The sequence below is a fragment of the Amphibalanus amphitrite genome, unplaced genomic scaffold, assembly GCF_019059575.1.
Source record: "Amphibalanus amphitrite isolate SeventyFive unplaced genomic scaffold, NRLGWU_Aamphi_draft 001550F_arrow, whole genome shotgun sequence".
Taxonomy (NCBI): domain Eukaryota; kingdom Metazoa; phylum Arthropoda; class Thecostraca; order Balanomorpha; family Balanidae; genus Amphibalanus; species Amphibalanus amphitrite.
This window is the reverse complement of record NW_024883043.1, coordinates 83,963-107,823: the sequence shown is the minus strand read 5'-3', so window position 1 is coordinate 107,823 and position 23,861 is coordinate 83,963. Positions and strand designations below refer to the sequence as shown.

The following is a 23,861-nucleotide window of genomic DNA, read 5'->3' as shown; positions in this document are numbered from 1 at the left end:
AAGGGTCTGGTCGTGGGGGGGGGGGGCACCCCTGTATCGTACTACCACTGGTCACGACCGTACCCAATGAACTTTTCCTGTGGTCGCGAGTAACAACGCTGTGGGTGATCCCGGAATGCCGACTGTTTATTGGATTAGGAGACGGTCAAACCAAAAGGAATGCGTCCACAATCATATTGCACATGGGTGATGATATCGAAGTTCCTTATCTGATAATCACGTCCATTTATTTACTGTAACGTTTTAGTGTGATGCGGATTAGACGGGTCAGTGATTATTGCAGCTCCCGCCGCACCTGAATAATGTCAGTTAGTGAACCCATTTACTAGTACACGAAGCATGGTGTGTCATGCATGCAGCGTACCTACCGTTTACCAAACGGTGACCATTTAATAAACGGTCATGGCGGATGACGTCACGTTTCACGTTTCAGAAACTCGATAAAACATCCGAATACAGTGAAGCAACAACCTGAAGCCGTCGCAATATCCGATAAACTTCGACCAGTTTTATCAAATTGCTATATAACACACTTCGAGTGCGGGTGCGATAAGTTTTCAGCAGCACATTGAATCGTCCACTTCTTTAAACGTTACAATCGGGCATTGCGTATCTGCTAAAGGAAAGGTAATGCGCTTACCAGAGATTATGCATTCAAATCATATTTCCTCTTTTTGTCATGGCGTAGGTAAGAAAGAAGATAAAAAGTGGCTAATAATTGGACGACAAATACGTTTATTTAAGTGCAGTCATCTTGAAACATGTTGCGACGTAATTCCATGACGACCCTCATGAGGGTCACTCAGCCTATTTCATTTCCCATTAGTCCTCCCCTCCATACTGGCTAGACATCCTAGACATTCCACCACACCCTCTCTTCCCTCAGCTCTCAAGCCTCACCGACTGGCACCGAGCACACAAACGGCAGCGTCTGCGAGCAGCTGGCCACCGCCCATCCACCAACATTATCCACATTGGCCACCACGCAGTCGAGCAGGTTATCCTCGGGCTGACCCTCTGCCCAGTTGGCATACTCGAGCGGCTCGTGGTCCACCCATTCAAACTCTCCGGAGGAGCGGCGGTCCAGCCCGATCAGCGCGGGACGGCCGGTGGTGATGGCAGCCACCGCCGCGCTCGACGCGTCGTCGCGCACCAGCGCCAGAGAGGAGTCGGGGTAGGCGTCGTCGCAGATGATTCTTGCGGCGTCGTGTTCGGCCTCAAACGACTCCAACCAGAAGCAGAGACCGCTGGCGATGGTACCTGGGCAGCTGGCAGTGGTGGAGCTCAGAGAGACGAACAGAAGCAGGGCAGATACGAATGGAGACATGGCTAAGATGAGTTGAGGAGTCTCCTTTGCTGGGACGGTGATTGAAGTGTCCAGAAGATATCGGTGGAACTTATAGCGAGTGAGGAAGCGCGAACTGCGAGCGTACCGTAGCTGAAGCCGAGAGAAATGCGAGTGGAAAAGTAATGATGGATGTCGGTCGTATCGATATCGCTATCTGCGCAGAATCGTGTGAAAATTTACAGGTGAAACAGCTGGCGAAAAAATAGTGTGGTCGACCGTTGATAAAATTTGACAAGCGGCCAGTCCGGTGAGAAAAGGCCAAGTGGCAAGTGGGAACGCTACATTGAGATTTGTGCGAACTGTAATTTATTTCACGAACATCGTACCACCATTGATATGCTTACGCAATGCGTGTGACGTCTATTTGATCTCCCCCACAATCTTTCTCCCTACGAGACATGTAATGCTGCTTATAATTATATAACGGAGATAAAATTTAGAAGTAAATTCGTATCAATCCACCGAGTTTATTCTTTAAATAATACATCCGTGCAGATGAGGCTAGTGGTATGCCAGCAATTCGCAGTTAAATGAATTGAATATTACAGACGAAAGTTAAAAAGGATAGGTACTTCACCTTGCCTTCTGCAACAGATCGGCAAGAAATATGCGAGGCTCTGGCGGACAGCCGCCTGTGGTTGGTTAGGTGGCGGGATGATGTGACCGGTCAAGGTCGCGCCGACGGTTTATTGTTTTTACACTTTTATGAAGCATAACTATTACCTAGAGACTTATCATATAGCATAGAGACCAAGAGACAATGCCGAATTGCGTAGAAGGAATGTAATTTTTATGATATTTGCGTCAGTAAAGAAAAAAACCACTGTGGGTAATTACGGAATGCAATGTCTGGACCGGTACCGTGCCGGTGCTGCGCGGTACACAGCCAGCGGGACAGTCTAGCCGCAGGGGCGGCAACCGGGTGCCTAGCGGGACAGTCTGCCCGCAGGGGCGGTGACCGGACGTCGGCGCGGCTGCCGGGCCGTTTGCCGGTCGGGAGCCGAGAGGCGCGGCTGTCGAACCGTGCTGTATCCTTTATTTCATTGCTGTGTACTGTGCTCTCACTTCATCTGTACTTCTAACTTAGTTGGTATAATCGGGTGAATTGAATATAACGACTTTGAAGAGGCAACCAGCGAACGGCCGGACGACCGTTGCAGTAACGCAGGTTAGTCTTACGTTTGATTTAAAGTTTAGTCAGTGTTTCTGGTAGGCATGTTTTTTTTCGTCGTTGCATTGGCTCATCCCTGATGGTCGACAATAAATTTTCTAACCTCTCATTGTCCTACTTATGAATCCTCGTGCCAGAGCCAATCGATACCTACCTATTCGAACAAACCCAAGGTCAAACGATGTATGTTAAGTCCAGTTCGCTCGCGCGGCACCATGACCTGCATACCCTGCACACCCCTCCCCTCAGCACCCCTCGGCCCCAACTGTGACGACAGCACGCGGTCGCGCTTGCCGTGGAAACGGCGCACCAAACAGCGGTGGCAAGCCGTTCGGCCGCGCTCGTCGTCGCGTTGCCCAGTCGGAGTCGGGGTGCACCCTGCCGCCACCCGCTGCCGCCGCTCGTGCCGTGCCCCTACCCGTCCACCGCTCCAGGAGGTCCCTACCTCCCGGACACGTCACCTCACCGACGTACCCTCGGCCCATGCACAGTCTCTGTAAAGTGAGTATGTAGTGCATCGATTACGCGGTGCAGCCGCAATGCCGACCGGTCGCCGGGACGACAGGCACAACAGGCGGCGCCGGCGGCCGGCGAAACGGCCGGCACTGAGCCCGCCGCACATAACCGTCACGGACACAGACGCTGAGGACGACTGGGCCGAGCCGTCGCGACAAGAAGTCGCCATCGACGTTGAGGACGCCTACCAGGCTCGGCAGTCCCCGATCGACGAGCTTGGTGAGGAGTCGTGGGCCGACAACGAGGCGGAAGAGCCGAGCTGGCGCGACTCTCCGGGCGACGAACGGCGGATTGGCGAGAGGAGTCGTGGAGAAGAGCGGGAAGACGAGAGGAGTCGTGGAGAGGAGCTCTCGAGGACCGCACTGACAGAAGAAGAGGAGATGTTGCTACAAACTGCGGTGCCGTACGGTGCCAGGAGCAACACGCCTAACGAGTGGGGCTTTGGACACTCGCGGGCAGCCTCGCGAGCTGAAAGTGCCGATGAGGAAATCCCGGAAGAGCTTGACGGAAAGTTACGGTCGCGCTCGCGGTCACGCTACAAGGACGTTGCGCCTCGTGTGGATTCGAGACGGAACAGTGGCAATGTGAGCCACGCCAACAGTCTACAGGACCTCAGTCAACGGCAGGAGGTTCACAAGCGTGACAGCTTCGCCACCACCCGTCATGTCAGCCTGGACCTCAGCCCGCGACCGAGGAGTGAGGAGAGAGGTAGTCGTCGGCGACGATCCCGGTCCCGGTCCAGATCTATGTCCCGGCTTGCCATGAAGAAAGAGGACACGGGCTATGAGACAGACTATGATCAGATCGGTAGCCGGTTCGCTGAGGTCGGGGAGAAGTGGAGAGCCAAGCGTATCATGGTGTTCAAGAACGGCGACCCGTGGTTCCAGGGCTGGGAGATGCGGTTCGTTCCCTCTCGTGACACAATGGACAACATCTACAGCAGGATCTCGGCACGCTTCGGTAAGTAAATGTTCATTATGCGTGTTGAAAGATGTTTCATTGCGAGACATTGCGTAAGAAAGAAAAGTGCGCTCACTAGTTCCGAAATAAGATATATTTCGATGTTGTAGATGAACTTAATATGCCATAGTGGGATGGTACGATATGACATAACATCGATGACAGTGACGTTATAGACATAGAAGGTGAAATCATGCATCACTCACATTATAGATCATTCATTAGCTTTCCATACGAATCAATGCCATACAGCCATTCACATTCGTTTAACGTCATCACAAATTAATGAGAAAAAGTAAGCAAGAGCGGCAGTCACTCGGCGAAGGCCAGCATGCACCCGTTTCGGTCCTCGTGTAGGAAGGTATTCAAAGTCGTTGTTCCACATCACTTATTCAGAGTGCACTTGATGACTTTGGCTTGCGGAAGCTTTGTACTCTCATTAAAATTATAAAGAAGCTCTACTGCAAACTTCCAGTATGGGAAAGACCAAAGGCATAGCTTTTTGCTGACGACCTTTAAATTAAAGAATGTTGGACGACTTTCCGTCGCGTGCATTAGCCGTCACCTCGACCACTCGGCAGTACCCAAGGGACCCATTAATTCACGCCTGCATCGGCACGAAGTGGAGTCATTCCAACACTTTCCAAGGCCGTTCAACCGCCTAACGAGCCGGCCAGGTGGTCAAACAAGCCCCTCGATGGGCTCTCACTCTGCACCAAGCTGCGTCCGTCACGTTCAGCGATTGTTCCATCACCTCGTAGGAAAACTAGCGACGGGATGGTGTGGACCTGAAGCTCAGCTTTGAGCCGGCGGGCTGTTTGACTTCCATAAGGCACAGCAAGCCAGTCATCATGAGATTCATTCATGTGGGTGCTCATCTCGGTCAGCGAATGGTCCACGGAGACGAAAACCACTTCCACTTCACAGCCTTCCTTCAGCAGCGTCTCGTAGAATTCCTTCAATGTCGGCGTGAATTTGCGGCAGGGTGTACACCAGTGGGCAGAAAAGTAGACACCGACCAGCCTCTTGCCAGCGAGGGCGTCTGAGCCGGTCACGGGGCTGCCTGAGATGCGCCTCTGCAGTCGGGCCGACTTCAAAGTGTCCATGGCGGACTGGTTGTGTCTTCTAGAAACCACAGAGACACTGGTGACGACTGACGACTCCCCGCGAACTGGCTGAGTTCTCTGACACACGCGGTTGATGTTTATCCTCTCCCGGGGTCCACCACGCACTGAGACACCGGTCGGCACTGGACCGCCGACGCCCGACGCACTCCGAGCGTCTGACGTGACGTCACACCGATTGCAACACTAGCCGACATTGGCGCGCTGTATTTCCCCACTCACTCTGCACACTGATGTTACAACTTTGTCTCGGTGAACGGTGTCATGCAACGCGGCACGCACAACCCTGAAACAATGTGTTAAGCCTTCGTGAGATCCGAGGTGATTCGTAGATGTGCTCTTATTATTCATGTGCTATATTATATGATCTTTTCATGACCCTGACGGTGGCGTGCAGGACCCATCCTAAGCCACATATTGACTTATAACAAATACATGGTTCGGTACCAAGGCGATCAGCTTCCATAGCTGCATTGATGATCAGCTGATAGCGGTGTCCGATCCAGTGCACGGCAGCTGCGTAAACAATTGACCGTAACTAAGGTAACGACACTGAAGGAGCGCGGACAGGGTCGATGACGAGTCATGCAGCTGACGGCCAGGTAGTCAGAGCGGCAGGCGGGGGCAGTGGTGAGTTCGACAGTGTCACTGGGGTCTTCGGAGGGCTTCTTGAGGGCATTGGTGAGCTTTTGTCTCTGGTGAAGATTCGTTACTTGTCAGATAAATAGAGAGATTGAGCACGGTGATGTGAATGGCACTGGGCCACACGGTGAATTTATTTGTATTCCTACTTCATGGCTCATGGTTGCGTTTAAACATCATTCGCCTGAACTCACGACGAATTGCTCCCCAGCTAACACCAGTCTCTGTTCCAGGCTCGCTGGGCGTTCATGGGTCGGATCTGTCGTCCGGGATCCGATACATTTTCACCACCGACGGCACACGAGTGAAGAACATTGACGATCTGGTGGAAGGTTCCAGCTATGTGGCGTCACCTACCTCCAAGTTCCAGGTGAGATATTGTGTGATGATTCATGGAGTAATTCTGTTATGAAAGTGACAGAATGTTTCATATCGCCTACATTACGGGCGTAGGCATTACCTGAAAGCTGCTTGCAATCTGCGAGCGGCATGAAACAGTACCTAATACCCTCGATGTTTTAAATTGTTTTATTCACACCTCAGCAGCACCTGACGACATCGATAACACGCAGCGCCATATCAGCGGTTTGTGTGGTGTGTGTTTCTTCACGCTTACGTTTGCCGTTGTACACAGGTAACGCCCGTGCGACCTTCCCACTCAGCTCAGCGGTATGAATTAGTTGCTATCGAAAGTAACAGAGGAGTACCGAAACGTTCGGTTTGCTACTCCACAACCCATTTTACGAGTATCTGCTTTTTAGCGCCACACATTGAACCACTGATCGTCGTAGGGCTTGGCGTCTCGGCATCTCGGCATCTCGGCATCTCGGCACCCCTGAGCATTGAACCCACGATTGCAGAAGAGAGCTTGCAGCGACAAGATCCATTTCCTCGCTCTTCTGCTGACAAAACAATCACAAAACTGCCTCGCTATAAATATGAACTGCATTCAGCGGACAGGCAAGAAATGATACAAAATGCCCGATGGCGCCGGCGGACATGAACATTACAAGCGAATCCTCTGATTCTGGGTAAACTCGATGCATCCAGCCAGCCGATGCGGGCGCTGGGGTAACTCCGCTGAGCTAGGCAACTCTTACTTCCATTGGTTGGCGGGGGGAGTGACGTCATCTTGCATGGGGTGACGTCATCTGGCAATGAATTACGCATCACTGGCGCCTCGATGTGAGGCCCCGGCTGCACTGACAAGGTCATGTGGGGTTCAGGGACGGGTGCTGTTCGGCTGTTGGGATACCCAGACGCTTAGAACCGTAACATGGTGCAGACTGCAGTAGATGCTATTACGCATCAATTAAAGCACATGAATAAATTGAAAATGTAGTTTAAATATTCATTCAAACAATTTGGTAAAATCAGAGAGACGAGATAACAACAATTGATCTGATATGATACGACCGTCCAAAATATTTAGCACTTACCTACAGCTCGAGAACTATCGAGGGGTTACATCTGACAGCTGACTATGAAAAAAAAACAGAGTGTCCGTCATGAGTCGTCTCAACAGTTTGATTTCAAAGTGCGAGAACTTTCTCTATCCCAATAAAGTATTTATACAACCGTGACCGCAACCCTTTCGGCTATTCTGATTTTCATGCCTAATTTCAAATTCCAAGCACGCGAATCGGTCATCGGATGCCTAAACTTGGTAATTGCAACAGTACGACGGTTTAGGACGACCAAAAAGTTGACCAAAACTGTGTAATGGACAAAACCCTGTTTAGCCTGGATTTAACTGCGCGATTAATTGATCGAGCTATACAATTTAAAACACAGTGGTACGACCGTCAGTTTTAGCAAGAGAGACGCTCTCTCGGGACCACACATCTCCACGTTTGACATCCGCTAACGCACACACGTGGTCGAAGTTAGACGGACACTACCGGGAAGGATGCTGGATGCGTTTCCTGTCGATAAGCGCAGCGTCCCGGCCCCAGCGGTCGCGCGCGCCGCGTCTCGCCGGTGTGGGAGACCTATCGGACAATCTGGGACCGCGCCAGGACCCGCGCAGCCCTCCGGTCATCCCCAAACCGGTCTGTAGAGGCGCCAGCGAGAGTGGTCAGACAGAGGCTCGCCTCCAGGGCTGCCTCCGATTGGCTGCCGCTGACACGTGGGGGGGGGGGGAGGTACGGAGGGGGAGAGAGTGAGCGGTGGCGGCATGCATACGTCGGCGGCCGGTGCGACGCCCGGTCAGTAGCTGATCACAGACGGCCAGTGGTGGTGTGAACGGTGTAAACATTTCGTCACCTCATAGGCTCGGTGACATAGTAACCGGCGAATTCAGTGTGATTGAAACCAGTGCTATCGCTTCTCCGTCGGCCTGAACTAGTGATCTCCGAGGGCTCGGTTCTATCTCTCTACCTGCACCATGCTGAGCACGCTGAGCAGGTGCCTACGCGGCGCTGGCCGTCGGGCAAGAGCGGCTTCCAGTCGCCACCTCACCACCAGCGCGAGAACGGCCGAGATCATCGCCCGAGAGGCCCGACACGGCGCCTCCAACTACGCACCCCTCCCGGTGGCTCTGGCACGCGGCGAGGGCGCCGTGGTTTGGGACGTCGACGACAAGCGCTACTACGACTTTCTGTCGGCTTATTCAGCAGTGAATCAGGGTCACTGTCACCCTCGCATTGTGCAGGCCCTGACGTCACAGGCGCATACGCTGACGCTCACGTCACGTGCCTTCTACAACACGGAGCTGGGAGAGTATGAAGAGTATGCCACTCAGCTGTTCGGCTTCGACAAGCTGCTGCCGATGAACACTGGCGTCGAGGGTGGAGAAACCGCCAACAAGATGGCCCGTAAGTGGGGCTACATGCGCAAAGGAATCCCCCAGAATGAGGCGAGGATCATCTTCTGCGAGAACAACTTCTGGGGGAGAACGCTGAGTGCCGTGTCGTCTTCTACCGATCCGACCGCTTACACCAACTATGGTCCCTTCATGCCCGGCTACGACATCATTCCCTTCAACGACCTCGCCGCTCTGGAGGAGGCCTGCAAGGACCAACGTGTGGCAGCCTTCATGGTGGAGCCCATCCAGGGCGAGGCGGGAGTGGTGGTTCCCGATGAGGGATACCTGCGTGGCGTGCGAGACGTCTGCAGCAGACACAACGTGCTCTTCATCGCCGATGAGGTGCAGACGGGTCTTGCACGCACCGGTCGCCGGCTGGCCTGCGATCATGAGGACGTGAAGCCCGACATCCTCATCCTGGGCAAGGCTCTGTCGGGTGGTGTACTTCCCGTATCTGCCTGCCTTGCTAACGACGAAGTGATGGGTTGCATCACCCCAGGAACTCACGGTTCTACATACGGCGGCAACCCTCTGGCCTGTCGCGTTGCCATGGCTGCTCTTGAAGTCATGGAGGAGGAGAAGCTGGCTGAGCGCGCGCACCATCTCGGAAAGCTCCTGCGGTCCGAGCTGTCCAAGATTCCTTCAGACGCCGTCACCACGGTGCGAGGGAAGGGCTTGATGAACGCAGTGGTGATTGCGCCGGGTCTGGATGCCTGGCAGGTGTGTTTGAGGCTGGCGGAGAACGGGCTGCTTGCCAAACCGACCCACGGGGACATCATCCGTCTGGCTCCTCCACTGGTCATCTCGGAGGAGCAGCTGCTGGAGTGTGCCGACATCATTAAACGCACCATCCAGTCCATGTGAGCAAGCTACACAAAACTGCTCAGCCGTCAACGATGCCAGTGGCATGACATCGCCATCGCGCATACCAATTTAATCCGCTTTTCTGAAGAATGATGAATTGTGTCAAGTGTCGACTGTCAGCATGATATTCTAGTGGCCATACATGCGGCTCGGACTGAAACGAAGAAAAGCGTCATGTGACGACAGCTTTGTCCTTGAGGTGATTGATGTCAATGACATAACGATATAATTGAAGCTTCATGAAGTGCGAAACACTTGATAGAGCCGTCAACATCATGGCAAGTTTCCGAATTTGTATATTCTCTATGTAGCAGGAGCTTCTAGCAGGGCTGATACCTAATACTCATAAAAGTGTGCTTAATATGAACTTTATGTGAGCCAATCCGAAAAATAACGATCATAAATGTAATACGCCAGTGTGGGCCTTAATGACGGCAATGTGTAATATTCACGGGAAAGGTACCATGTCCAGTATCCGCTGCCGGATTGTGCCATTTAATAGTTGTGCTCTGCGCTGTTTGCACTTTTAGCGTTTAGTTTTATCTCCTGTTTAATCATGGGCCCGCCCGTCTCGGATGGGCTTTGTCCCTTGTTCCCAGTCTACTGCGCAGTGCGCTTGTGGATATAAATGGGTTGAGGGTGGCTGTCGCTATTATACGACTCTAGGCGGCAGAGCCTGTCCCGGCCACTTGACAGTCAGCATGTCCTTGCTGCTAAACAAGACGGCTGCAGTATCAGCAGTTCACAAATAAACCACCCCCACATCGATATAACATTCCAAATTTAGTTTATGTGCACTTGGATCGTATGTGTCAAGTCGAAAACTACAGGATGAGTATTGTCATCAGTAAAGAGAGCTTGTGACCGATATGTGCGACGCGACATTTTATACCGATTTACAGAAGAACCGTACTCATATGTTGATTTGTGACGGAGTGGTAAATAATGTGCGTGCTTTGTACTTTTCTATAATACATGTCTGACCTACAGCTGCTCTTTTCCCTGAATTTTGTGAACTTCTGTGGCCGTAGTATAATCATTTGAGATAGGAGGCGTCAAAAAGTGTATTTTGTTGATGGCTTTAGCTACCACCGCTCATGATATTTAGGTTAACCGTTAAACGCTTAACTTATTCACGGGTTCATTAGACTAATTGGTACTGAACTCATTACAATGCATGAACGTCAGACTTGAACGTGCTAGGAGTTTTTAGACTTGTGTGTCTCTCGCAGGCACAGATGACAATTAACGGGGACGGGGGAACATATCTGCAGGGTGAAATGAAATGAACCCTTCCCGGCAGCCAGTTGGGAACGAACCCGCCGCTCTTCAGAGGCCGTTGGCATTGAGCTTCATGTGACCATCATTTTACATAAAAGCTCACGATTAACAGCTCTGGTAGCATACATCAATATCAGGCGGACACTCCCCCGGCGAAAACAATGCCCGATGGCGCCGGCGGAACTGATCATCACTGAGCCCAGAGGTTCTAGTAAATTCGAGGTATCCGGCCGGCTGGGGCGGGCGACAGAGCTTCATGCGGCCGAGGCGACCAACTGTCCAGTGGCTGGTGACGTCATCCACAGAGAATGACGTCATAGTGCCTCGTCGGAGTCGACTGAGCTCATGGTTCCACTGCTCGTCGGTAGGGCTGCAACATGACGTCATACTCTGCTGTTGACGTCACCAGTAACTGGACAGTTGGTTGGCGTTGGCTGTGAAACTCTGCCGCCCGCCCCTGCCGGCCGGATACCTCGAATTTACTCAGAACCTCTCGGCTCAGCGGTAATGCTCTGTTCCGACGGCGCCATCGGGCATTGTTTTCGCTGGGTGGGTGTCCGCTTTATATCGATGTATGGTATGCAAGTTATTCTGTGAGTATAACGTTACCGTTTAGGTGGTAACGTTATTTTGCGATTTATGTTTGAACGTGGACTGGGTCGGGGTGCGAGTTCGAGTCCCCCTAGCTGCTTCATCCAATTTCATTGGTCGCGGAATAAAATCATGAAAAATTCTAAATTTTACAGTTTAAAGATTTTATAAATAAGATTATATCATCTTTGCATGTGTAATGCCTATACCAAAAACGTGCAAACGTTGCTTATAACTGGTTATAAAACGACATCGAGGGGCAGCAAATTCTGAGACAGCGAGGAAGCCCATGTATTCTTATATTTTGCTATCGATTTTTTCAGGATAGGCCGTTTCCGGCTATCCGGCGCTCGGCGTCGAATTTTAGTGCCCATTCGTCAGTGACGGTTGGCCGGCGGTCCACCAATGTCTAATTAGCGTCACTCGCCACGCTAGCCGTGTCAACAGTTCGTTAGACGGCCTCAAACACAAACAGCGCATCGAGGAAGCCACTTTTTGAGTGCAATGGCGGTACCAAGAATGGAAAAAAGCGCATACATTGCATCACATTTTCGAAGGGAACGGCACGGAGTTTTGAAGAAATCTGAGCCAATTACTATTTCAATTTCAGCTAGCATTTTTGGAGCATGCATGGATGCCTGTCAACCAGTGACGACATCCGCCTCTGCTGAAGGCCCATTCCACAATAGTCGACAGACCCGGCGTCAGTCTCTTACTGTTCGCCGCGTGCCCACCACCCCATCGAGTCCGGTGCCCGTTTGATCCAATCTCTGGCGGTCGAGGTCAGGTCATCATATCGCAGGTGTTCACTGTTCACCATTGGGGTCGATCGGTCGCCGCAGCCCATCGGTGATCCTATCTCCTGGCCAGCAACCGATCAACACTGAGTGTAAACACAGTGACGGAGGAGGGGTGAGGACCGACAGAGGCTCGGAAACTGGCGGAGCGCCGGCAGGTGGGCCGAGTGTGGCGGAGGAGCGCGGCCGAGGAAGGCGCTCATGCTCGGAGACGGAGGGACAGTGCCCAGACGGAGGATCGCCTACCGGCCGCCGGGACGAACCAACCGCTATTTCGACGTGACCACCTACCGAAATCCGCGGCGAGTGAAGTTGGGGAAGATCGAGAAATGTCCTTCGCCGTCGCTGAAAGATCTGCCAAGTCTTGCAGCGTCTGAAAAAGTTCCGTCTCCGAAACCGCAATCGCCGCTTCGACCTCCCTCTCGACAGCCGCCTCCGCCGCCTCGGCTGCCGCCTCCTCCGCCTCCTCCTCCGGCAAAATTCCGAGCCCCCAGCGCTCTTCAGAGGCTCCGTCCGCTTCCATCCATTCCAATCCGGGCTACACAGCGTCCAGCACCTGCCTTCCGCGTACTGGACTCGCTGGAACAAATTCGTCAGCGACGCGTCTTGGAGTGGATTAGTGAGAGCGAGCGCTACCAGCGCCGGTTCGGCGGCACCCGCCTCCGACCACTGCCTCCTCTCTCAGCTGCCGCGCCCACGTCCGCTCCAGCACTGAGGTCCCTCACAGCGTCACAGGAGCGGTTCGGTATCACCGAGAGTCGGTCCTCCTCGCTGCAGGCACTGCCCTCGCCCTCTCTGCGCCGACCTCGCCGTCGCAGTTCGCAGCCGAGCAGAGCTCACTGGAGAAGGGGGAGAAGAGGGAGTGCAGAGCTCACCACTCGCTCCCTGCCGTCATCGTTTGTGGTACTCAGTCGACCGAGTGTTTGACGGCGTGATGAACAGCTGAGGAATCTCAAGTGAGACCCGTATAGACGCAGAAGTCCAGTGAACTGGCATCATCCTACCTCCAAGACTGGTTTTAGAACTACCTCATTGAGGAACTAAAATTCTTCGTTTGGACTATTCTAAGCGTGATTTACTAAAGGCAGCGAACTGTGAGATCTTTCGGCATACCTAACAACCTCGTGACCATGGTGGTGATCACGGTGACCGATTTTGACGCGCCGCGCCGTCCGGCCACCTCGGCTCCGTCTACTCGTCATCTCCTCACTGTCTCCGACCCTCCTCCTCTGACTCCTCCGGACGAGTCGGCAGAGTCCTCTGAGGCCTCCCTGGAGGAGCCCATCCCATCAGCCGCCTGGAGAGAGGCTCCACAGGTCACCACCAGGGCGGCGCCACCGTCGGCTCGTCCGCTATCCGTGTACGCGCGTCTGTACAGCGGCGTCGGTCACCGAAACGCCAGGTGCTCCTGCTGCCGAGCCAGGGCTGGTCTGGAGCCGGAGTCCGACTTCAGCTCGCCAGAGGGGGACAGAGGTCATGGAGTGGGTCATAGAGGTCATGGAGGTCACAGAGGTCACGGTGCGGGTCACAAAGGTCACCGTATGGGCCATTATAGTCACGGAGAGCGGCACAGAAGCAGCACAGCCTACGGAGTTCGGGATAGACACGAGTACCTGGATCTGGAGACAGGAAACCGCGGATTTGTAAGTTTGAAAATACGAGACGTTGTTTAGCTCGCAAACAATGACATCGAAATTGAACAGCGAAATATGCTTGGGCCACTGTGATAAATTCATAAGCTGATGACTTTCCTATATTTTTACCATGTCAAGCCTTTTGCTCATATTATTGCTGTTACTCATAACGAGATGTGCGTCGGGTCAATAAAGTACTTTTTCTTTACATTAGTCATGCATTTTCGTCATTGCTCTTAGACTTTTTAAGGTATTCTGCTCTGGATTGGCCTCCTACTCCTATTTTTCTTTTCTTTTCAGAAAGCGCCGTATGGTATGAAGCGCTCCCAACCAGAGACGGGCGACATGAGTCCCAGAAAGCCTCGCCGACATCGAGTCAAACCGCTATCACCAGTCGTGAAGCGCGTGTTCGGCAAAACCAGCCCCGGCTCCGGACCCGGGTCCGGGTCTGGGTCCGGATCCGGGTCCGGAAAACATGGCGGACGGCGCTCCGGAGATGGCTGCAAGATCAAGATAATAAACAACCTGGACAAGTCGATACAGGTACAGTGCACTGGCGCCCCGACACACATGCCGTCATCGCAGTCATTAACCCGAGTGATTAATTCATGGCGACCGCCAGGCGATGAATATTGCAGCGGAAATCGTGCGCGCACAAAAAGCTCCTGCGAATGAGGAAGGGCGCACAGTGCACAGGACGTATGCTTTCAGTGAACGTTCTGAGTAGTGGCGATCGATCAAAGATAGGTAGCGCTTAACGAACCGCAGGTCTAATGCGTTTGACAGAGTCGATACAAGTATGTTAGAATCAGAATTTGCGCGGCGGCATGTGCATTTTGATTAGATACTAGATAGGTGCAGATTGACATATATGTTTTAATCTTGATGCGTTTTCAGATGCGATAATTCATAAGCAGAGCTGCTCCAATGTTTTTTTTTGTTCATTTAGGTAAGATAGAATAGCTCACTTACTCGGCTACTCTTCTATCATTTCAGAGCTACGTCCTAGTAAACCTGAAGACGACCCAGCGATTTGAAGACGTTCTCCAGGACCTGGGGCAGGTCATCAAAATGAAAGACGCACGGAAAATGTACACTACTTGGGGCCAAGAGGTAGGTAAAACACATTACTGCGTTACACGTTTATTATATATGCCGGTGGAGCCAGGTATTCCATCTAGTTAATCCTTAAACGCTGAATAAAGGATACCTACATGTATCTCACTTAGGTTAACGTCAACGAACCAGTTTTCGAGTTCAATATGGCCAGCAGCATGCATGCGAATACCGCTCAGACTCACACTGCTCATAAGTTATGCCGTATCGATTGGGCTCCCTGGACTGACATTTGTTAGTCCGTGACACGGTAACGTTTAAGCCAAGGACATTTCAGGCTCGTGCCTACATGGACAACTGTAGACAGAAGGTAACTTAGTACATTTGATGTTGGTAAATGTGAACTCACCGCCAGTAACATGGCTTGGGACGTGGATTTATTATTGCATTTAACACTAAGTGTCATGAATTCATAGTTCTCACGACTAATTGTGGGATTGACTGCTAACCCACCTGCACAGGTGAAGAGCTTTTCTCAGCTACGAAATGATTTCTACGAGACAGACACATTCTACCTGAGCAATAGTGAAGAGACCACAGTAAGAGGATCGAAAGTGACACGAGAAGAGTCACGGAACTCGCCTCCAAACGACAAGAAATCCGGGAAAATTTTGCGACGGCATAACAGCGAACCTCTGATTCAAGGTAAGAAGTGGAAAGCAGACATATGTAATATCGCGGGTAGATATGGCAGAGTCAGAGTCAGAGTCAGAGTCAGAGTCCAACTAAGTCATCGGGTCTGGATATACCTTAAGAACTAAAAAAAAAAAATTATCCACTAATTATCTAACTGCTTTCTTAGTTTCTTTAGGCACAGCTGAGTCATGAAGTTTTACTCAGAGTGTAAATCATCCCTGTTTGTACATAATTTGTTTTTGTTTTTACTGTCGCACACGCACGCAAGTTCTACATTAGTTCAATGCATGTTTTCTGGCACTGAGACTGACATTATTTCCACTCCATCCGTTCTGCTCCAGCCAAGGATAAGAAGTCCAACTTAACTCGCAAACGGTCCGAGTCGGTGAACCGTTATCAGTCCAACTCTGGGACCAAAGGAAGTGGCGGTGGGGGCGGAGCGAGTGACCAGGTCAAGGTCAGCCTTCTAGGGAAGGTGCGGACCTTCTACAAGGCCTCCAAGGACCAGCCCGTGCAGTACCTGCCGCCTGAGAAGAGATTGAAACTGGCCTGGGTGTATCCTTTTGAGTGCTGTTGCTGTTGTGGTGTGAGACTGGGACCCTGCATGCTTCATTTGGATGTTATAGGCATCCAAGTGATACGAAAGCTTGAGTGATTAGAATGTCCTCATTGCACAATTAAAAATGGGCCTTGCGGTTAACTAATCCACGATGTTATTGACTAAGTGATGCTATTGAAAGTGGCGCAATATGACCGGCTTAGCTCAAGTGCCACCGACGTCCAGCTGTTTCCTTGACCGCCATATGTCCAGTTATGGGTACCGTGGTGTGGACGCCCACCACAACCTGTGGGTCCTCCCCTCGGGCGAGCTGCTCTACTACGTGGCGGCCGTAGCCGTGCTACTGAACCGACACACGGACTCGCAGAGGCACTACACCGAACACTCGGAGGATATTATGTGGTGAGCTATGCAAAATTGACTTTTAAAATGCATTATCTTTCGTAGTTAGCCGTCAAACAGCGTCAAGCGCTGCGTAATGTCAAACATTATGCTGATGGCCGAAATTGTTAGCAGCTTCAGATTACTTACCTAATGGTAAATGTTTACTATAAATATCGCATTCATATTCTGGCGAGTCTAATGGTACCGAAGCTAATCACACTATCATTACTGACCGTATTAAACATTCTTTTGATCACATTTACATAAACATCGCGCTCAATCTAGTAACAAACCATCTGACCCTCTGACAGCATGGACCTGCACCCATCGCGACATATCGTGGCATCCGGGCAGCGGGCAGGCCCGGGTGCCCGGTCTGCTTCCGTACGAGTCTGGGGCGTCGAGAGACTCGACACACTGCACGTCTTCGGCAGTCGGGAGCTGCAGGTCAGTCACGGGGTCTTCACGCGGGTCAATCGCGGGAGGTGCAGTTTCGTGTCAGTTTCGTCTCTTGATCGCACTTGACCGTCAGTTCGTATAATGAATTACGGATAAATACACGCTCAAGAATATGATACTCGATAATTCGATATTAGTTGACAAAAACTTCCCCGATCTAACCATTTCAACCACCTTCGGCCTTGCGATTCAGATATGCTATCGTACTCAGAGAAGCTGTTCGTGTACCAATTGTGTCCACTGTTCAATTGCTCACACATATATAATTCCTGCTTTTGCGGGCACCTGACACCCGTATTCTGTCCTCTAGATGGGCGTAGCGGCCGTATGTTTCTCGGTGATGAACCAGGGGGCCTACCTGCTGGCGATAGACGACGGTGACGAACACCTGCTTACCGTCTGGACCTGGCACAACGAGCAGATCCTCGGCAAAGTCGCCGTATGTTATCTGAACCGTCTCTAACTGGTTTGTCGTATCTCACTTTTGCACAGCGAGGAAATCTTGACCAATTTGTATAGTAGACTATTTCATGTATTTTGAAATGAGGTTACAAAATAAAAGATGTTTCTCCATGATATCAATGTGGAAATTTACATTTTAATCTTCTTTGAGTTCAGCTTCTCGACGGTAAAATGTTGTCACTTTGGACGATTTTAATGCAGGCCTTTGTGATAATGCGGTAGACTTTCGCTTCTAAGAAGATAAAAATGATATTCCCTGAAGCTGCTAGCGATGAGTAATAACATTTTACTTGTTCCACAGACTCACCAAGATCACGTGTACGGGGCCAAGTTTCACCCGATGGATAACAACCTCATCATCACGTTCGGCAAGAACCACCTGACCTTCTGGAATAAGAGGAGGGACGGCATCTTCGACTCGGTCGACGTCTTCGGAATGGTATGTTTTCACATGTTCTCTCGATCGAAAAAAGTTATGACTAAAGACGACTGAAATCGAGTGTCATGTGGGCGCTGGAAATGTTTTAGGTACCGAAAAAATCAATATATAGCTAGCAAACCACAGATCTTTATTCTCTATAGCCCGTGCGCATGATACCTCAGGCTCGAGGCCGAAGCCAGAGCATTTTTTATTGCTACACGCCACTCATTTAGTACCATGGTTCTCGAAATCGGTCACCGCCCCGCACCGCTTCACCGTTCTTCGCTCTCCCTTCCAGTCGTCAGCACGCACGGTGCTCTGCGTGGAGTTTGAGCCGGGCGGTGACCTCATCACCGGCGACTCGGACGGCTTCATCACCATCTGGACCATCGACAACGACGGACAGTACTACAAACGGGTCGACTTTGAGGTCAGTATGCAGCACCTACCACAAATGGGTCGACTTTGAAGTCAGTGAGTAGAGCCGGGGTCCAGGGGCCTCTAGGAATGAAGGTGGAAACAGACCGACCGGCACTGTGGACCGTATATGCAGTAGGTATATCGATACGCTGATGTGTTCCACGTGAGAAATTTTTAATCTCAAATGACTATAAAGCAAAATGTCAATACCACGTATCGTTTTCGTTTCAATGCTCCGTCTTACTCCTGACTCATCAACTTCATCGTCTTGCTCGTGGTTAAGTGCATACTTACCGAGGATTCACGCAAGTTACCTAATATCCCGTATATGATGTCACCACAGGCGCACATGTCGGCGGTGACGTCACTGCTGATGCTGTCCGAGGTCACGCTGATGTCCGGAGGGGAGAGAGACCGGAGGATATGCGCCTGGGACTCCAGTCAGGGCTACGTCAAACGGGCGGAAACCAAGGTAAATAAAGACCCTAATTCGAAGAGTTCTGCATACTATAGGGTCGGGTGGTTATGGTGCGACTTCAACGTCAAAATACGTGTGCCGTATGCTTCTGTGGTCCGGGCTGTTATGCGGTAACTAAGCTCTGGGACAGAAAGTGTTTTAGTGCTGAATACTACCTTGTATGTATGAAGTACGGGCCTCAAGAATGAAACAATTTCCACTTGTCTTATAACCACTACTTGCCAAACGTTTAACATCCTTCAGCTACCGAATACTAATTTGACTATATAGTCTGTGTCATTAATGCTTTCTTCAAAAGACGGCTTAGTTAATTTTCCAACGCTGCATGCTAGAAGCAGGTAATGTTCTCTTTTTAGATACCGGCATTTTTCCTCATGACTTCATGCAGCTGCGCCATCAACCGCCGTAGCGAGCATTTCAGGAAAAGGACATGGTCGCTAACTTAGCTTCGCACTTGATGGTCGGAAAAGCTGCACTGAGTCCATTTTCCATTGCCTTCAAGGGCGCTGGACAAGTAAGAGTCTTAATGTGGACGTTCTCCTACAGCAACCACCCAACAATGTTGACTCATTGCCATTCGACCTGACCTTTGTTGTCGAAAAATCAAGGCTACCCTGGTTGTAGAGCTTGCAAGAAATGATGACATTTGCGTGGGGTCAGCACCTAACGAGCGCCGCTGGCTCAAGCGCAGGCCGTGCAGTTGAGTCCGATGTGCTAAAATTTTTCATGCACACTTGTCGTGGAAGCGTATATTTACATTGTCCGTAGGAAACTGTCAATAAGAAGCAGAACCTGCTGTATAACTCTTCCTTCCCTTCATCAGCTGCCGGACGCCGCGGGCGGAATTCGAACGCTGTGCCCTCAGAGGAGCGGTGCCAGCGACGGGAACGTGTACGCCGGCACCACCAAAAACATGATCCTCGAGGGCTCCATCATGCGACGCTTCAATACGGTGAGTGACTGAAGCGATGACTGCTGCTTTCTTATTTCACGTCAATGCAATAAAGTGGACTGTCATTTTAGGCTGCCTCTTCATAGGTGATCTTTTTGACATTAATATTACTCTATTACAAAATGTCCCGCTTTGGAATGATAAATGCCATCGATAGGCATTTGAATGTAACGCACCCAGTGTACGGTACAAAGTAAGTGCTTACTATTGGACAGATTTGTATTTTACACTCCATCAGCGCTGCAATATTACTCTTTTCTCCATCGTATGTGAAATGAGCCTGACAAGTGACATTCATCCGTTCCATTTCGCTGGCAGGTGGTGTTTGGCCACAGCAAAAACCTGTGGGGACTGTCAGCCTGTCACGATAGTGACTGCTTCGTGACGGCCGGATATGACAGGCTGGTGGTCAAATGGAGCGACCAACATAAGGTCATCTGGAAGGCACCGGTAGGTGGTTTGGGTTGACCGACGCTCGGTTCGTCAGTCTGGCTGTCGTATGTCTGTAATGTGCAGTAAAATAAAAACAGACATAATTTTAAAGGCAAAGCAGCTATCCATACGTGTAAGCATAGAGGGATTATCGGATTTATGTCAAACGTTGATGGGCTTATTTGATCGTGATATCCTAACTAGATAATAAGACTGAGCACGAGCTCATATTCCGATCAATGCGCTAAACCTGGGCATCGTTGAGTAACGTCGTTAGTCCCGCACCGAGTAAGCTGAACATGCAAGTTTGAAGTTACGTCTGTGAGTTCGTGTCGTTCTGGCTAAACATAAAAGTAACTCCCGTGACCTCGCCTCGTTCCAGCTGAACAGCGAGGCGGTCTCGTGCGCCGTCCATCCTCTGGATACGGTGGTAGCCGTGGGTGGGATTGACGGACATCTGACCGTCTTCAAACTGAGCGACGGCTCCCAGGTCGGCTCCTTCCGCGTCTGTGGTCAGCCCCTCAGCTGTCTCAGCTATAGTCCTGGTACGTGGAATGAAGACTCTCAGCTACCTTAATTACAGTTATACGCATGCAAAATCTTAGCTGCAATTCCCCGTATGTAACAAATTTCTCAGCTGTCTCAGAAACTACTGCTCTTGCATCCAGGCTTTCACTTATCTTAGCTACGGTCCTTGGCAATGTTACGCTCGTTACGCTTGTGGCCTCTTCAGCTTTAGTCTCGATTACCCGAGCCCTCCATGCACCTCATGGGTCTCTGACCTGGCCGCCGAGGCTAATTCCAACGGTGCCATTTTAACTATCGTAGTACACTTACGTTTGTCTTTCGACGTTTTTTTTTTAGGTTTTATGTGTCCTTCGATGTTTCACGCATCCTTATTATATGTCCCGACCGTGATGTGCCCCTCAGGCGGCGACATGCTGGCAGTGGGAGCCCAGACGGGCAGCGTGTACCCGTACAAGGTCGGCAGGGACGGTCAGGTATACGTCAAGTTCGGTCCGATGCAGGGCTCCCAGCCGCTGACCCATCTGGATTGGAGCACGGATGGAGAGTACCTGCAGTCAGTCACCATCGACCATGAGCTCGTGTTCTGTGAGTGCCCAGTGGGAGATGGGGGGAGTGAGGGAGTTCAGTTGCAGCGTGAGTCTGCACTCAACTGATTCAGCAGTCTGAGGGAAAGCTCGGCTGCAGAGTGCGGAGACACGTTACGCTCGATGTTCAATGCTTCTCGTGATTACGTGCTAAAAAGCTCTCTTTCATTTTATTTATAAATTATTTATAGTTTATTTAGGGATGCTTCAAAGTGAAACCATTACTCACATACTGCTCTTCAAATACCTTACAGTTTGGATGTTCATTTCAGGGAACAAGCGAACTTTGGCAAGGGAAAAGTCGCAGCATCAGCTACGAGACAAGAACTGGGCAACCTATACATGCACTGTCGGGTATCCGGTCATCGGTAAGTCTTTGTGTCACCCAACAATATAATAAATTATTTGTCAGCCTTAAAAGTTCTACCTGCACCTCACCTCTGCCACCCTCCCTTCCCCTGTACCAACCCCTCTCTTACCCCCTCACTCTCTCCCCCAGGCGCGTGGCCGGAGCTGCACTACGACCGGCAGCAATCCGTTTGGACCGACAGCTACGCCGACTCGCGAAAGGCTCGGGTGCTGGTGTCCGCGTGCCGATCGCGAGATCACGACCTGCTGGCTGTGGGAGACTCCGAGGGTTCTGTTCAGCTCTTCAGGTGAGCCGGCGGGATGTGGAGGGACGAGGGATGGGATGGAATGGGACGGGATGTGAGAGGGGTAGGGGACATGTGCGAGCCTGAGAAGGTTGGAAGTTGCATGAGGAACGATGCTGGAAACGTGAGGGGATGTGACCACAATTACTATTATGCGAAGAAAAACAATGCCCCAGGCCTTTTCAGACGGGCAATAGGAGCACGCTAGGAAATAAGCGAAATTAGAGTTATATGAGGAGGCATATATCGGGTATGGAGTCATGTCAATTGAAAATGTCACCATGGCTAGAAGAACGGTCGTCAAGATTGATTGATAGCAGGGTGGGGACGATAAAATGAAAGATCTGCATTAAAAGCTAGTACGGTAAAGATGATGTCACACAGAATGACGTGCCTGTACCCATACTGACTCCTTCCCCTCCCGGCAGGTACTCGTGTCCACTAAACGTTCAGATGTGCCTGTTATGACATTTAGTGACCGACCCCTTTATTCACAGGTACCCGTGCCCACTGAACGTTCAGGAGACGGCCCAGTGCCACAGTGTCAAGCCACAGAGCTCCTACGTGGCTAACATCAAGTTCCTGCGCAGCGGCCGGCAACTGGTTAGCGTGGGAGGCACGGACGCCACCGTCCTTCAATGGAGGCTCCAGTAGAGGCTATCGACCCTTTGAGGGTCGGGAATCTCTACTCGTCAGAGGCATCTACATTCTACCAAAGATATCCTGTACTGATACAACAGGAGGCCACAAAAGAGACTGTCGCAGAGAATGTAGGAAATTCGTGGATGGAACAGGAATGGTTGACGGACCAGCGAATGCCGAAACTGAAAGCGATGCTGATCCAATAATGTAGAGCACGGATCAGTTTTTTTCAGAGTGCTGTGGTGATACCACTGACCACAATGTAGGCAATCGCTGACTTCTATGTATACTGAAGACATCACTGCGACTGCGGAAACAGAGATGCACGGGTGTATCAAGTAGACAGCAATAACAACCAATAAGTCAGCAGTAGATGTCCCGATGACAGTAGCTAGATGACGTACGATAGTTTATCAGAGAAGTTCACTGAGGCAGCAGTGACAGAAAGGTCCGTGCGACCTTAAATGTGATATCCGTAGAAAGTAAGTACTGCGATCAGTGCTTGTATGAGCTCGTGTGTACTTTCAGGCAGCAAGCATAGCGGATTGGTAGTTAGTTTGAATTGTATAAATGCCTTTAATTCAGAGCGGAAGGGACTGTGTGATACTGTGGTTACTTTCAATGAATTGTTTGGGTGGTGTGTGTCATTTAATGCGGATCATTGCTTGCAACCATTGCTTATAAGGTGCGTTGTTTTCAATCTTTTGTTCACGTTTTGATGTGCGTGTTTTCATGTGCACGATTTTCAGAGTGCTGGGCATGATAATTTCGCAACCTGTTTGTCCATTCCATTATTGACCTATACAGTCGGCTGAAAATGGCTTGTTGTCTGCGTTCATGATATCTAATTTAGTTTCATTTTTTACAGAAGTCGACTTTTACAATTTATCTGAATGATACACGAGTTCACATCGTAGCTCTTAGGCTTGTGTATAAAATGTACTAGTAAAAGTGGCTGCTAGCCAGCTGCGGTCGATACCAGCAGTGATGGTAGGAACAACTTTGCAGTCAATTGACACCGGCAGATCCTTCGTTGGCGACTTTGGTGGCCTCGGAGGTGTGCGCCATAAAGTGTTCTCGACGAGCTCACGTTTTGTTTGAGATACGCGTTTTCGGTGCAATTGTAATAGAGATTTCATTCTGAGCTGACGTTTGGTTTTAATTGTGAAAAACGTTAGCCTAAGCTTTTCTCGATAATGAATGAGAATTTTTTTAGTGTCCCGTCCTCTCCTCCAGGATCCATCAATGTTTCTGAGAATCACGATTCTTGAATCCCTGATCTCATTCTCAATAAAACATTTGTGTTCACTGCCTAGCCGACATTGGAATGGAATGATTCACAGACATTCAATTATATTGACAAAACGTCGAACGCCGAAAATGTGCTGCAGCTTCGTTTAA

General features: G+C 50.7%; 3 protein-coding genes across 4 annotated transcripts; 2 read left to right on the top strand and 1 right to left on the bottom strand.

Annotated features, from left to right (window-relative positions):
• Positions 1-889: 889 nt before the first annotated feature.
• On the bottom strand, positions 890-1,327 carry LOC122373776 (C-type mannose receptor 2-like). Its single transcript, XM_043352141.1, has one exon. The coding sequence runs from the start codon at positions 1,325-1,327 to the stop codon at positions 890-892; it is 438 nt and encodes a 145-aa protein (XP_043208076.1).
• A 1,441-nt stretch (positions 1,328-2,768) lies between these two features.
• LOC122373777 (echinoderm microtubule-associated protein-like CG42247) lies at positions 2,769-23,609 on the top strand. 2 transcript variants are annotated; one of them, XM_043352142.1, is made up of 19 exons: positions 2,769-3,995; positions 5,995-6,131; positions 14,035-14,277; positions 14,731-14,847; positions 15,312-15,495; positions 15,828-16,041; positions 16,298-16,447; positions 16,741-16,876; positions 17,199-17,327; positions 17,652-17,789; positions 18,070-18,201; positions 18,535-18,663; positions 19,493-19,621; positions 19,940-20,071; positions 20,436-20,598; positions 20,984-21,166; positions 21,438-21,533; positions 21,665-21,821; positions 22,316-23,609. In XM_043352142.1, exons 1-19 carry the CDS (start codon positions 3,059-3,061, stop codon positions 22,470-22,472), a joined length of 3,663 nt encoding a protein of 1,220 aa, XP_043208077.1. In that variant the 5' UTR covers positions 2,769-3,058; the 3' UTR covers positions 22,473-23,609. The 2 variants fall into 2 exon arrangements, with proteins under 2 accessions (XP_043208077.1, XP_043208078.1); XM_043352143.1 differs by lacking the exons at positions 2,769-3,995; positions 5,995-6,131 and adding an exon at positions 13,216-13,743.
• LOC122373778 (ornithine aminotransferase, mitochondrial-like) lies at positions 7,812-10,420 on the top strand. Its single transcript, XM_043352144.1, has one exon. The coding sequence runs from the start codon at positions 8,148-8,150 to the stop codon at positions 9,429-9,431; it is 1,284 nt and encodes a 427-aa protein (XP_043208079.1). The 5' UTR covers positions 7,812-8,147; the 3' UTR covers positions 9,432-10,420.
• Positions 23,610-23,861: the final 252 nt, after the last annotated feature.